The sequence below is a fragment of the Symphodus melops genome (genome assembly GCF_947650265.1).
Source record: "Symphodus melops genome assembly, chromosome: 10".
NCBI classification, from domain to species: domain Eukaryota; kingdom Metazoa; phylum Chordata; class Actinopteri; order Labriformes; family Labridae; genus Symphodus; species Symphodus melops.
In genome coordinates, this window is record NC_136700.1 from 14,256,157 (window position 1) to 14,272,576 (window position 16,420).

Consider the following 16,420-nt stretch of genomic DNA (forward strand, 5'->3'; position numbering starts at 1 on the left):
ATCCATAGTCTTCAGAATGTGAAACAACTGACATGTGCTTCAATTGAGGGATATTTTAAGGTCTTGAATGTCAACAAACATTTTAAAGGCTCCTGTTTCACTAGGCCTATGTGTTGTTCTTTGGCGAATCACTGTGTCCTTGTGTGTAGACTGGAAAGGCCATATAAGGAAAGAGATATGTTCTGGACCTTGAGACCCGAGTCCAATAGACAGAGAGGAGTCCTACGGTATGTAGTTTATAGTAAAGAAGAAGGAGATAAGATCTCTGTTTTGGAGAGAAGAGGGAATAACGTTTCAGGAAAAGTAAAGTGAGCAGGATTCATGGTGCAGAAGAAGAGCTGGTGGGAGTTGTGTGAAAATGCTCAGCAGAGGTGCGAAGATACACAGTGAAAGTTACATTTCACGAAAACATAACTTTTTATTTTTTTCCCTCACGGGCGAAATAGCCAATGCAGTTCACGGAAGACTGTGCACGACCAGAGGAAGAGCACCCGAAAGAGTGACCAATTTCACAAGCTCCTGTTTGACACATGCGTCTGAATGTTGTGTCCATGAGGCGTGAACGTGGAAACAACAACGAGGCTCTCTCTCTCTCCCTTCTCCATCTGTCTCTCTCGTGAGCCGTTATATCCTCGCGCGCCACAGCTCTAGTATCAGTTACCGGGTCCCGACCAATCCCCGCGCGCTGTCAGAGCTCGAGAGGAGACAGGAGCGGAGAGCAGAGTGGAGAGAGGCAGACAGAGAAGGGGGAGAAGGCAAGAGGAGCACACACCCAACCAATTCTCTGTCTCTTCAGCCACCGTCTATCCTCAGTTACCCCCCTCTCGGCACACAGACAGCAACTCCCTCCCTCTCATTTCCTCCTCTCACCTGTCAGGTTCTCCTGACTGCAGCTGTTCGGGTCAACTGGAGAGGCGCGAGGCAGGATGCGCGATGGGACAAGCGTGTGGACACGCGCTCCTCTGTCGTAGCCAGCCACCGTCCTCTGAGATGTAAGTGTAAATAACTGTATATAGTGTTTCATGTTGAAGCTTTCTGTCTCTTGTGTAAACTGAACGGGGTGACGAGACACATGGCGCATATTTAGCCCAACAGAGAGCGATGGTGTAGTAGTAGTGTGACCTGCTGTCATTATCCCTCCTGGCAGTGAATAGTCTACCCCATCTGAGTTGTGCACGCAGCTGTCAATAGGGCTATACACTGGTGGGCAGAGCTCGAGCTCACCTCCATCACACTGTAATATCCCTTTTAATGTTCCCATAGTGTTTATGTCTGCTCCACAGACGGGTTAGTGACCTTATCATGCCTTTGTATCTTCCAGGGGATCATAATAACAGCACTCTGATAGGCTATTAGCACTCTTATATTCCTACTGGGACAGATTCTGTCCATAGCAGGTTATGCTAAAACGATTTTAAAGAGCTGACTTTGGGCAACTCTCCTTATCCTACATCACAGATTTGTATGAGTTTAGCTTCATTTACAAAATCTTGTAAAGTGAATCTTCCCTTGAAAGTGTTTATAAATAAGCTTTTGAGTGCTCCACACAGGACACAATTATTATAAATGTATACATTAATGAAATGTGTAACAGCTGTATGAACAGTAAAGGATAAAACCAAAGAGGCAGTCTATAGACTTCTCAAAATATGTCCTCATTATTAATCATAACAGATAAAACTGTTTATGCAGCTGATTTGTAAGTTTTGAAGAAGAGCTTACATTCTCCTACAAATTTTGCAAGGTTGCTTAAACAAGGCTATTCAATCTTAACCCTGAGGGTTTTTTTTTATTTTTTATTATTGAACGTTGACATTTTGTAAATAAATTGTTTTCCCTAGACTGTAAATAATGTGTCACGGTTGAAAGGAGGCTGACTTGCTTGTTTTAACAACTTCAATGTGATAAAGCAGCAAGCCCCTGCATAATGTCTTTATACAAAGTGTTTATTCGCTTCTGAGCCTTTCTCAAAGGCTTGCTAATTAGAATCTGTGATAACTGTTCAAACAATTAGTTGTGTTGGTGTCACAACCTTGTTCAGTGTTGAAAAATGAGCTTTTAAATGCCAGAAGCACACTGAAGTTATAGCCTTATGTTAGTTCAGTGGTAAAAAGACTTGATCTTATAGCACTCTTCTAGTCTTCTGACAACTCAAAGCTTGATGTTTAAATCTCCAAACCATAATCAGTGGATAAGTAATGTCTCTTAGTCACCTGAGGAGGAGGCTACTTTGAGCATTTTCTCTGCAGTTCCAGGAGAAAATAACCAGCCTTGTAGAGAAATAATGAAACTGCCTGGAAGACGTCGGTGATCTCTGACACACAATTAGTCTTTGTAGCTTCTCTCACTTGCTTCCCTCCAGCCTGAGCATTTCTGGTCTAAGTTTTATGTCGAGAAGTGAGATGCTGTCACTAAGTATACGCGAGCAGATGGGATGTCAGGGATACAGCTCGTCTTTGAAAATGAGCATCAGTATATGATAGACACCTATAGGCTGAGAAACGAGCTACAGAAGCATTCAGAGGTTCTTTTATCGGGGTTGTGGTCCTGGGCCTTGGATCTCTTGACTGCGGTTTTCACTGCAAGTTATTTATCATGAGAGATATTGACTAACCACAACAAGCCTCCCTCCACCCAAAGTTCTTGTTATTGCTATTTTTTGTTGTTGCTCTGAAACAGTCTTTGTAGGAGAACACATTTCAATTCAATCTCTTTGACTGTTATCATTATCTTTACTTATTTAACAACATCTCCCCTACAATCACCGTTTGGGTTTGTGTACGTGTGTCCCGGTCCAGAGCCTGAAACATATAGCAATATGCTGGACCGACACCAGGAAGTCAGATCCCCACAGCTGAATAGATACACTCAACACACACTCAGACACAAACATCCAGAAGTACACAGCAGCAGCCGAGTTGTAACTCGACTCCTGATGATTGAGCATGAGCGTGCGTGTGTGTGTTTGCGTGTGTGTGTGAGAGAGAGGGAGAAAAGGAGAGAGGATGCTGACGATGCAGTGTGTTATCATCAGTAATGGGCTCATCAATACTAAAATATTCAGAGGGAGGGAGAGAGACAGGGAGGGAAGATGGAGAAACGGAGAGCAGAGAGAAAACCTCGTGTGTTGTGTGTTTCAATGCTTTTGCATATGGCTTTGTTTATCCTCAAACTAGGTGCAGCATAACTCACTGTGTAAAATCGAAGAATACCTGATTTCCTTCAGGTCACAAAGTCCAGGATTTTTGTAGATCATGTACTGTTTTACAATCTATCAAACCTCCGTCATTGTGAGTGTATAATAACCATAAACTGTAAAAAAAAAAAAAAAAAAAAAAAAGGACGTAGTCTCAATGACATAACACATTGGTTTCTCAAGTGGAGTTTTAAGGCCTAACAGCGGCAATCGCCATTTTGGAAATGCGTACTCTGACTACTTTATTTGAATCAAGCAGTTGCACTTTTTTTTTTTTTAGCCCGTTAAAATAGGCATAGACTTTCAGGGCTTTTGGATCAAACCGTTGAGTTAAAAGCTCCAACGTAAAACATCTTGCTGTGGTCTCACACACAGAAATGAGTTGAGTGTTGCATCAAACAGGTTTGAAAACGGGGGGAGGGGGGGGGGGGGTTATAGTGCGTTAATATTCAAATGTAATACTGCAATGTCATATTATTATTTCAAATGGAAAAATTGTGATATGAATCTGAGATCATTATCTCCCTCCACAACATGAACCGAGACTTTAGTGGGTGATCAGGGACAGATATATGTGGACTTGGGCCAATAACAAATTGAAGTATTTATCTCTATAGCTCAAAAACATAGCTGAAATTACAACCATTGACTGGAATCACACTATTATACATGAGTCTGTCCTGGTTCTGAATAGCACTGAGGTTATCATCGAGAGATAACCCCAAGAACAAATACAGTGTGAAGCACACTGCCTGCTCCATAAACTTCAGCTTGAAAAAAAACCCCGTAGTTGTGGAGGTCACACATCGCAGGTGTAGTAATGCAGAAGAAGCTGTTGAAGATTTTCCGAAACGGGCTTATCAATGTAATACGATGTAGTACGACTGTCCATATCTCTAAGAGAGTGGAAATCATTTCCCATCATTAGTTTTCACTTAGTCTTCTTTGATTCTCCTTCATTTGTCCTGTTGTCTGCAAGTCATTTCCTTTTTATCCTAATTGAATCACAATAATCGCTGTCGATGGTGAAAAATCGGATCTTTGCATACAGACGCGCAGACTCAGTGCAACCTAACTGTGATGTAGATGGCGCCAGCGCAGAGTCTACAAGGTCGAGTCGAGCTTTAGAGGGACAGATGTTTCTCTCTCACATGTTAAGTTCAGGCAGTGGAAACAGCACAGATTTAATTTAGAAAGTTGACAGTGTTTTCTAGTTTTGTTGTTGTTCTTCACACTTTTATCAGTAACTCTGATTGGTGCAATTTATTGAGTGCAATAATAATAATAAAAAAACCCAAGTGCATACATGTAGTAAATTATCATCTTTATATTTCATGTTAAAACATCCTAGTGTTTGTTTTCTCTCTTTCTTGTTATATATATTTTCCTCTTCTTAACACTTATTTCCACTTCTGTTCAGGGCACGTGTAAGGAGAGGTGGTGTTGTTTCACAGTTTTATTTTAAACCAAGTAAGTTGGGAAGCCAGTCGCTGCGGTTTCTATTGTGGGTTCTTCACAAGAATAGAAAAGCTTGCCAGCTGCTCACTTGTTTTGACAGTTTTCTCACACCTTATTAGGAGGTGTTATTTTAAAGACAGAGGCTAGAATTACAGTTACCTTGAGTTTCATGTTGTAGATGTTGCAGATTTTAGATATTAGTAATGATCATGTTTGTTGAAAATCATTTAAAGTTTGGATTCAGTTTTTAACACTTTTACTGGGAATATGCAGCTCTAAGTGGTGTGTGTGTGTGTGTGTGTGTGTGTGTGTGTGTGTGTGTGTGCGTGTGTGTGTGTGCGTGTGTGCGTGTGTGTGTGTGCGTGTGTGCGTGTGTGTGTGTGTGTGTGTGTGTGCGTGTGTGTGTGCGTGTGTGTGCGTGTGTAAGCCTAGAAGTGTTACAGGAAAATGAGCCTGACAGCTCCCATGGTTAGCTTCAGCAGCTCCTGTCAGCCTTCCTATCTCTATGGACTGTTGCCACAAACAGGTGTTTGTGTGTGTGTGTGTGTGTGTGTGTTTAGGTGTGTGTGTTTGTGTGTGTGTTAGAAGTGTGAATGTGCTTTTGTAGTGTATATGCACGACTACATGTGTTTCAGTTTTTAGTGTTTTTTGTCAGTGTGTGGTGCATGCGTGTGTGTGTTTGCAGCAGTGTTTGATACAGAGCTTTGGTTGATTTATAAAATGGTATCAAGTATCCCCATGTGCATGACTTCATATTAATTGACAGGCAGCTGAGGTGTGTGTGTGTGTGTGTGCTTGTGTGTGTGAGCGAGGTCTTTACTCGTAACTTAAAGAGTAAATCATGTGAAGTAAACCTGGTGTAACCTGCCAGAGAGATGTTGAAGCTCGGTCATTCTGGTTTAAAGGCGAGGGTGAAAAGTTAAAAAAAAGTTAAATATTACAGTGTGGACTGGTTAAAAAAACAAAAAAAACAAAACAGCGATTCATCAGTGCAGTGCAATTATTATTTTACGGATTCAATATTGATTCAGGAAAATATAGAGATAGATTTTTTTTTCATTGTGACACCCGTCTCCTCTAGGGGGCCTGTTCAGTGCATACATACATGCATATATTACAGCGCTCTTATGTTTGTTACAATCTGGATGTAAATGCAGCACTTTTTACGCAGCACCCATTGACACATGTATGACAGAAGCTGCTTTGTAAAGTGTCCATCAGTATGACTGATCCATTCATACACACTCACTCACCACCAACGGAGCAGCGGGAGCAACTGGAGATTCAGTGTGTTGCACAAGAATCAATCAATCAATCAATCTTTATTTATATAGCGTCAATTCATAACAGGCGTTATCTCAAGACACTTTACAAAAGCAGGTAAAGGACCTTACTGTTTGTCTGTTAACATTAACAAAAGGGCAGGTAACAAGACCATGCTCATTGTTATGTTTACAAAAAGCAGGTAAAGGACCTTACTGATGGCTATATTACAAGAGCCCAGCTTAATCATGGCGTGGCAAAAAAAAACTTCCTTTTAACAGGCAGAAATCTTCAGCAGACCCGGGCTCATGACGGAACAGCCATCTGCTAAACTGTGCTGGGCTTGAAAATGGGATGGGGGAGATGGGACAAGAACACATCAACATGTGGCTGTAAGAGCTGGGCAATGAACTACCAACTCCCCTACTGAACCACAGTTGCCCACAGTGTGGGTAGACACTTAAATACACTACACTGTGCTCGTGATCTGTTTTAATACTTTATTACGGATATTACAGATATTTGTCCTGTGCTGCTGATGTGAACCCACAGATAATGTTTGTGTTGCTCCAGATGTCGAAGCAGTTATTTGCTCTTAAAGTCGCTGCAGATGATTTTTTCCCCTCTTACATTCAGCAGTTTGTCCAACCACACTGTGTCGACGCTGTTCCAGCGGTCATTATTGTTGTTTGTTAGTGTGAGAATTGTTGTGCTCGGTGAGCAGCAGAATGTGTTTCTGTGTTCAGGCTCCTCTTGCTCTGACTGCAGGCCTTTTTCTCATCGACCTGCTCTATTGATTAACTCACACAGAGATAAAGCTACTGACAGGCTGCAAGTGTCGCATTTGAGACATTCAGGGGTTTTATGAGGCTTGTAGTGCCCAATGAAATTACTTGTTATACACACAGACTGTAGAAAGAGTGTGCAGAGAGAAAAGATACTTGCATGAATAGACTTCAGTGTATGCAAACGCAAAGACGCATGTGTCATTCCAAACATACTGTAAACATTTTCATTAAACTTGTGTTTCTGTCTACGGTCTACTGTACAGCCACTATTTTTACATGAGCTCCTGCAGCGCTCAGCGGCTATTTTTATGCTGATAGCCAAATGGAAACATGGTGATGATCATGTGATCACATGGGCGATAAGCTATTGACTGTTTGTCTACAGTATCTATCCATCCTCTGTCCTTCTTTGTGCCCCCTGTCGGTGGTTCACTCTTTTTTTTTTTTTTTAATTTCCTGCTGACTGTCAACTTTCTTTTGCACCACAGTTGCGTGCATGCCATTCTTTATAGCTATGTGCTATGTGTCCTTTTTTTTTTTTTTTTTTTTTAATTTTCTCACATCTCTGCCCCAACTCTTTCACCTTTTCGCCCTTGAAATCTCACCTGCCAGATGGAGACAGAGAGAAGGAGACAGGTGTGACGGGGGGCGGGGGGGAGAGGCTGTAGAGATGGCTGGATAGGGAAAGGGCAGGTGTTTTTGTCCAAAGCGTAGGAAAGGTTGCCTGGCAACTAATGGTATCACAGGGTACCCAAGATAAAGGGGTGTTATATTCTATCAGACCTGGATGTTGTATTTTCCCCTTTAAATTATCTGTAAATCTGAAATGTCGTGGTGTTGCACTTTTCATCTGTGCAGTTGGTAAGGTAAGGTCCTTTACCTGCTTTTTGTAAACATAACGATGAGCATGGTCTTGTTACCTTCTCTTTTGTTAATGTTAACTGACAAAGAGTAAGGTCCTTTACCTGCTTTTTGTAAAGTGTTTGAGATAACACCTGTTGTAAATTGACACTATACAAATAAAGATCGATTGATTGATTAAGTTGTCAGTATGACTGCAATATGGAACATGAATAAATCAATCTTTCTTCGCGTCAACCCAGAACAGATATACAGTTAGACAACTGTATAACTCTGAATGTTTTTTATAAATGAAGAAAGCATGTTGCACAACCAAATTTACAAAAAAAAGCTTCATTAAAAGAAACATAAATTGTTGCCATAAATGTATGCACTAATGCTGACTGTGCCTTTTAATGTTGAGAGTTTTCCTCTTCAGCGTCACATAATTGACTAAATTAAAAAGGCTTCTGCTGTTTGGAAGTATGTATGTCCACTTAATGAAAAAGATGCTTGTACCACTAGCTTAGATTTTGTATGAGAAGCTATTCAACAGTTTTAATTCTCTATGCTTTGAATACTAACAAAACGCGTTATGTCGAATAAATTATTACAATTTTCAAATGTAACGTAAATGTGTAAATGTGACTGATAATGAGTTTCTTCACTGTTCCTTTTATTATTAGCCCTCTGAACTAGTTGTTTGTCTTTCTTTTCAGCATTTGAAGTCATGCTGGTTTTCATTCTCACCCTTTAACGCAGATTCATTTTTACCTGGACACCAGGTGATTGCTTTTGACTGCTGCACGGATAGAAAGCCAGCAGGAGCATTGTGCTCCCCGCTGCTTCCTGCTGCTGAGAAAGGATGAAGCGATGCATTTGAGAGCAGAACAGTCCACTGTGAATTTAGCACTTTAATACTGTGACAGTATGAAACAAACTAGTCATCAATCCCTAAACGACCTGTTTTGTTTAACATATATATGTATACATGTTTACTGCTATCATAGCTACTTATCCAGTACAATAGCTCAAGTTTTCATTTTTGTTTGCCTCCTATAACCGAACCAATGCTTTACGAATCAGATTAGCCAGAGAGAACTCAAAATGTAACATGAGCTGTATTGACATAGCACTCCTCACTATTTCTAGAACATTTCAGACGTGTAGCCCCTGAAATCCTCCTGAGTGGTTTGTTCACAACTGTCAACAGGAAACTGAGAGCTGCAGGGGTGTCTCAGAGAGGCACTATGCAGGTGGTGGACAAAGCGACATTCCGCTTTACGACACAATTAGAGTTTTTGCCCATGGTACTTGAAGTTCAAGATGAGAGGAACATACTCGACTCGACTTTATGAGGAAGCTAAGCTCCTAAAAGCATGTGGATCTACAGCCCTGTCTCAAATGGACATATATTTGTGAGGCTTTACATGCGAGCAGTCTGATCTTTAAATCTGTCCAGGATCTTATCTTCATACAGTTCAGTGAAGCTAGTGCGGCGTGTTCACTTGCAGCCTGCAGCTGTGTTTTCATCTTTTCATTAGGATGTGAATAAAAGCCAGTGCAGCAGTCAAAACAAGACTTTTATACTATCAGAAAAAAGAAAATGTCACGATTCAAATGACGAAGAGGAGGTGCAGGTCTAAAATCAGTCTCTAAAGTGTACTCATTTTTTGTAAAGAGGCTTCCAAGACTGCTCCTAATGGTTGAGGTTGTGTATATGGGGCCATATGTTTGTAATTATCTTCACAGCTCCGTCTAAAATAATAACGGCTTTGGAGACACTAATTGGACATAATGTAAACTATTAATCAACGATGTGTACCACACCGTCGCTAAGTGCTCTTTATTTCAGTCCTTCTCCCAACTAATGCAACATCAAGATGGACAGAAAAGTAAAGTGCATGTAGAGGCTTCTGATACACATTAAATCAAGACGCATTAGTTGAACTGAGGCCGAGGCTGGAGGCATATCATTTCACCACAGGACTTATAAAATATTATAATTTTATGAAGCATCTTCATCTGTAAATGGACTACATTAACACGTGACCATGTAACACACAGTATGTGTTATCCACCATTTGACGATTCTAACGGAATCATCTACTGATGAATATCCAGTAATGATTATTTAAATAAAGGTTGCAGCCAAAGCTGGATCAGCTTACCCCCAGGACAAAAATGAGCTGCTGAGCTCCTAATGAGCCCCCCGCTGTGTGTCAATTAGATTAGATTTAAATGAATATTTACATCAGACAGTGTCCATTGAAATGATGGGTGCTTTCCTGATCAAGTGATTTGCCACTGAATGCATAAAACACGAGAGAAAAGAGGGAGAGCCCAAACTGGTGAAGTCAAATCTTCTTTTGTGTGACCAAAAGTCCCATAAATTCAAAAAGTATATGGTTTTAAGTTTTTTAGATTGATTCTGTAAAAAAAAAAACATTTAACAATGAAATGTTTCTGCCTAAATGCATCTTTATCATTTTAATTGGTTATTACATGTCTGACCTCTGTCTAACCTTATTTCTCAAAGTCCAAGCTCCAGAGTAGTAGGTAGTTGTCATGTGAGTAGATATTGCGCTTTAATCGTGTAAATTCATCCACATAAAACACATTTAAAAAAGAATAACCCACACCCAAGTGCTGAACGATGAACTAGGTGTTTTTGAGTCCCTCTGTATTCTGAGGTCAGACTGCTTGCTTCCATGGTTGACAATCCAGCCTTGGCGGTGACTAATAATAGCAAACATTATGCAGAGGTTTTCTTACCGACAACACAACCCTAGAGGTAACTAGAACACACTAAATAGTAACCAGCATTTCATATGTTGCGACTGCGTCACATTTTCCTTTCATTTGTATGTTTATTATTTGTGTATTATTATACCGTGCATAATATATATATTTTTTGCTGCTTCCAGTCTTCTGTTGAAATGGAAAATTGTCTAAAATAAACTATAATAAAAAATACATACAACCCTCCATCTTCTATGTTATTGGTTATATTATGCATTTAAAAAAAAGACATAATAGACAAGCACTGAAATAATGACAGGAAACTTTTTTATTAACGCATGCTCCTCATCTCTCTGTAACTGCATTTGTCTGTACTTATTTCAGAAATGTTTTTGGTTTTGGTGTACTTTGGAATAGTTTCTGTATTTGTAGATCCTGAATCTATGGACGGAGCATTTGATGTTCGAGTCGTGCTCTGCTCAGCTGCTGTTTTCACTGTTGAGCTCTGTTACGTTAGGTTTTAGAAAAGAGGTCACACCCTCGTGTATTGGTCTGCCGTTTGCCTTGGACATAGACAAAACAGAAACTGACTCATGTTGTTCCTCCTGAACATGAGGTCTGATCTCTCTCAGAGCTCAGCATGCACAGATCACCCTGTTCAGATGTTACATGAGACTACATTATAGTTTCTTATTGGTTGGTGAAAGTGATTTTAAAGTTTAGCCTATAGCTTGTCGGCCGCTTTCACAGTTTCTCAAACGGTTGCGCTGTTCTCTTAATCACATCTCTGGAATCTTTGCCAAAGCTTCTTCTAAAGACTATCTTTCTGGTAATCGTCTTCTCGTTTCATTGATTTCTTGCTCTGTGTCTCTGTCTGTATCCCTCTCTGTGGCTGTTCATTCTGATTGCTCCTGTGAATAAATGTGGAATATTGCACAGAGGCAATAGTTGCTGGCCACGTTTCTCAGAAATCATGTGTCACGTCTTATTTTACAAGCGTACAGGCTTTAGAAAACATACAAGACACATATCTAGGAGTAAGGTTGTGGGATGAGAGGCTTGTAGTCTGATTTAAACAGAATTATTTTCATTATGAAAACACGAGACAGTTTTAACAAACAAATGATGCATAGAAACCTGCTTCCTAGTTCAATTTCATCACGCACATGTAGCCCAGGTCAAGCTTAGCTAATAGGGATCGACCTGGGCGTGGCCTTGGAAGACAACAAGCCCAGTGCATTCTGGGCTTCGGATTAACTGATCCCTTTGGGCAGAGAAATTACACAGCTTTATTGCATAGATTAAAATAAAATAAAACAATCCTCTTCATGCTGCTTAGATGGTTTAGATTCATGAAAAGACTCTCCAGCAATGTGTTTCCCCTTTAAGCATGGACAGTTCTTTTTTTTGTTTGTTTGACCTATTGTGTCACATTTTAACACACAGGCGTATAACACAGTGGACCATAAACTGCTCCCAGACAAACACACAAGGTTGTCCTTGACCCATGCTTGCTTGTATTCCAATGGGAACGTACTCTGCCCTGGGCCACGTGTGTGCTAAAGAAGAAATTATACACACACGCAAAGTCACAAGACTGATTTCTCGAAACTGCTGCTGATTTGTCCTGAAGTCTTGCAGCAGTGTCTTGTAATAGTTTGGTAAGCTTGGGTGGAAGGCATTTGCATTCAGACAACATTGTCAGCAGTTTGATTGGCTGTTAAAGCAGCAGCTCTATCATATGCTAATGGGATTGCTACGGCGCAATCCCAACCAGTTCTCCCTCTGACACTTTTCTAACCTCTAAAGGATAAGACAGGGACAGACATCTGTAAACACACACACACACACAGATGTACACACTCTCACACACAGATGCACTGTTGTGCAGCCTGACTCTGAAGTTCTTCATTAGAGTTGATGCTCATTATGTTGCCCCACTGTCAAGACAAAACGAGTGTGTATTATTATTTTCTTTATGCGTTTTACGTTGTGTTACCAGCAGACGTTTCTTCATCACAGACGCACGTTTTACCGTTTCGCTGCTCCTTCCCTTGTCGTCACTGATCCCCCACCGCTCATCTTTCACACTCACTCCATTAAGATCAAGTCTGCCTCTCGATGCACTTCTTCTTGCATCTATTTCCCTTACTACTTTCTTGTGAGAAATGCCCCTTTCAAAGCAACTCAAGCAAAAAAATGAAGGATTTTTACCGCCAGTAGGGGGTCTAGCAGGGATGTATGCATGCATTTGTAACGTACAGTACATGCCTGTATTCATGCATGCTTGCACAAACAAACTGTAAATGTACATCAATGTGCACACAGCTGTGCATGAGCACATTCGAAGAAATACCAGTCATTATATGAATGAAGCCGTGCAGCTCACTTTGTTGTGTTTGTGTTACTCCTGAGGGAAGCTGTGTGTCTCCGGGCATGCGCCTCTGGCTGTTGTTGTTTTTATCTACATGCAGCTCTACATGTGTGTCATAGATTTACAGAGATGGCTTCAGGTGCAGCCTCCCTTGCAACATGAAAGTCAATATGGAGAGAGTTTGCATCTTTAATAATGCTAACCTCCGTGGTCTCATGAGAGGAGGGAGAGTTTAAGTCTTTGATGGGCCCGTTGCACCTTTTTTAAGTCTTTCTGAGAATCTCCCTCATTGATGTCTAATAGGGGGCACACTTGCTTTCATCTTTTTTTTTGTTTTGTTATTCATCTTAAAACTGCCTCTGCTGTGTCTTTATCTTTTTCTCCTCACTTTTGCATCAGTCCGTTTATCCCTCCCTGCCTGTCTCTTTCATCCGTGCGTGCTGGATAAGGGAGAGAGGTTGTGTGTCGTACCGTCGCCTGTTTCAGTGAGATTGCATCCAGGCAGAGCTAACTAGGCAGGTCTGCTGCCTGTCGGAACCTTTTCCCCACAAAGACGGTTGCTTCTGCAAAACCTCTTACACTCTGATGTTATGAAACAAATCAAGAACAGCTGCCCTTAAACAAAGCTGAAAGAGGGACAACATTGTACGTGTCTGCCTCCAGCTGTTTACTTTGATTTTTGTGTGTGTGTGTGTGTGTGTGATAAATGCAGACAGCAATACATCAAAACATTTGGTTGACTTGATGACCAATCGCAGCGTGATGTCTATGAAGCATTAGGGAAAGAGTTGACAGATATTTACGACAACACACAAACCATAAGCAAGTCAATTCAACTACACAACCTTGTTATTACAACTGAGATGCAAACTTTTAGAATCAGGCTGGAAAAAAAGTTGTTGGTGTGCACGGATATACAAAGACAAAAATAGCTTTTTTTTTTCTTTTGATATTGCCGCATGTGTCTGAAAATTCAACGCAAGCAAGTGACATTTACTGTTTACCCTTTGGACCTGCATAAAACTGTTTGTGCATTACATGTACAGCCTTTGATACATTCAACTGAGACTTCTTAATGATGTATTTTGTTCACCAGAATGCTCCTCTCTACTCGTTTGTGATAATTGTGATTGTGTCAAACTATAGGTAACATTGATGTGAATGGGAAAAAAACGTTCATTCTCATTAAATGTAAGAGGAGTCTGCCTGAAATGTTTTGGATATTTTCAGGAGTGCGTATATGAAAACTGCAGTAGATTGCATTATCTCAGTATGTAGAGGCTCTGATGGCTCCCTGTAGCAGTTTGTTTATGGTACAACTATCAGGAATAAAAGTTCCTATCAACCATTTGATCAAGGTGAACAATTTGAAAAATAAAGTGATGCAAAAGTGACAGTCCATCTCAGATCTTTATCTGCCATAGCAACAGTCAAGAAAAATATCCAATATTTGCGGTTTGAAATCATGCAACCTTTGATTCATCCTGGCATATGCTCATTTTTTTCTCTCTATATAAATTACATAAGCTACCTTCTGCCTTTCTGATCCTTTCACTAGTCAGGATGCTGTCTTGCTGAATATGCAGCTGTTTGTTTGGGTTGTCATTTAAAGGACAAGACTTGGGTTGGCAGGTTTTATTTTTAAGGTCCCCCATATTCTCTTCCTGTTGTTTTCATAATAGAGTAAGGAACTGCACAATTTAAAGTGTGATGTCATCCTCGTTTTTTCCTCCTATTCTTTAGAACCTCTGTGCGTGTTCACAGCTTTACGCCTGTTCATTTAGCCACAACTTTCATAGATCATGGAGTTTCAAAGTTTTCATTTGCCTCTTTGTTTCTTGGGATCCTTGACCAGGAATGTTTTCTTTAAAAAAAGGAGCTCATTAATAGAAAAGAAGCTTTCACCCAGATTTTCTCTCCCTTCATCCAAATCCACTGCTAGAAGACACAATTTACAACAGTTTACAGAACATAAAGGAAAAAAGCTTCAAAAGGATGTCAAAACTCTTCATGCCTGAGGCCTCAAGAAGAAAATAAAACTTAGTTCTGGGTCTGGAGCCTTTTATCTAAGAGAAGTTTTAATGAGCACTTGAAAAGATGTTTTTGTTGAAATTAAATTTCATTCACCAGTTATGAACACTTATGGACTTTAGGGTGAAGAAATGCTGTGGTTAGATGTAATTCTTCGGGGGACAGTTAAATGCACATCAAGTAAGTTCCTGATACTGTGTTGATCTGTCAGATCTTGTAAAGTGTCAAAAGAAAGAAAAAGGAACATAAGTCTTTAAAACCAAGTACAATGAATATTCTTTTTGCATTTGGCATAATCTTATAAACTTTGACCTTTCCAAATCTCTGAAGAATCCTGAGAGCGATAACTTCTGTCTGAGACTCTTCTTCTTATTGTTATTATTACAACTTTACATTACAATAAGACCCTACTCCTTTAACATCCACAGAGCACCGGTTGGAGAAACTCTAAATCCTGAACCAGTAACACTTAACGCCAAACACGGAAACATTAACACACAGGGAATTAACACCAGGGAAAATGAGAACTGAAACAATATAAGAAATCAAAACTCTGAAATACACAACTAAAACAGACAAAACAATGACAGCAATGAGATGATGATTCTACTTCAAGGTTTTTTATTAGTACAGATTTGTAATTTCTTAAATGATTATCCTGTACACAACAAATAAGGTAAATGACAATTAATTGTTTGCCTTGTTAACAAATTAAAGCTGAGCATAGAATTATACTTAAACATAAGGTGCATCAATTAAACAATAAATAAAAGTCTGCATATGCTCAACAAACAAACTGAATCACCAAAGTCATTAACTAAATAGTCTACATTCGGCACCACTTTGCTACATTAAAGGATGCTGGTGTCGACGTGCCACTTGGTTGGTAAGTATCTGACTCTGAAGCCAACGTCTCTTTCCAATAAGATCATCACTGTGGTTCACCACCTGAGGGAGTGACCTGATCAGGGTCTGCAGCATCTGAGGAAATGTATCCAAGTGGATTTGAGTTCATCTTCTATGAGAGCAGTGTAGAGTATAGCTTCAGAGACTGACTGGCCTCCAAGGATTCCCACTGAGCATCCTTTACAGGCCGGGTCTCTTATTGATGAGGCTTGGTGCAATTTTGTTGAATGTTTTATCTGCTTGACCTTCACGGAAGTTAGCGCCTCAGTCTGATGTGAGCTCATGGGGCAGACCTCTCCTTGAGATGAAGTGCGGAAGGCTAACAGTCAAGCTTCTCAAGGACATCGAAGTGAACACAGTGTGTTGTCATGCACTTGAAGATAATGCCACGCTATTTCTCCATTCGTCTTTGAAACTTGATCGTTAGTGGTCCAAAGCAATCACTTCCAATTGACCAGAACGGTGGCTTGACAAGACGAAATCGGGCTGGTGGTAGGTCAGCCATTTGGGGTTCATCAGAAGAGGCTCGCCACCTCTGACATTGCTTACATGAGTATTGAAACTTTCGAACAGCTGCTCTGCCACTCAGCAACCAGTTTGCTCTTTGGATCTCGCTGAAGACTCTCTCTGGCAACAGGGTTATCATAATCTTTAGTCAGCAGCTGAGGGATGTGGTGATTGGGATCCAAAACAATGGGATGGATGGTCAAGATCAGTGGCTCTACGAAGCCTCTTCCTTTCCACTTGGATGAGGCAGAGGGTGGGGTCAAACTCAGAAGCCAAGGAGAACGATCAGCTGTTGGATGAGATGTGCTCGATTGC

The 16,420-nt window shown here is 40.5% G+C and overlaps 1 protein-coding gene across 1 annotated transcript in view; it reads left to right on the plus strand.

Moving 5' to 3' along the window:
- The first annotated feature begins 262 nt into the window (after nt 1–262).
- pde2a (phosphodiesterase 2A) overlaps nt 263–16,420 on the plus strand; it is a 138,982-nt gene continuing 122,824 nt past the window's right edge. The window contains exons 1-2 of the mRNA XM_079353914.1: nt 263–371; nt 878–992. Coding sequence (XP_079210040.1) covers nt 359–371; nt 878–992 — 128 coding nt within the window. The 5' untranslated portion in view covers nt 263–358. The remainder of the gene's footprint in view (nt 372–877; nt 993–16,420) is intronic.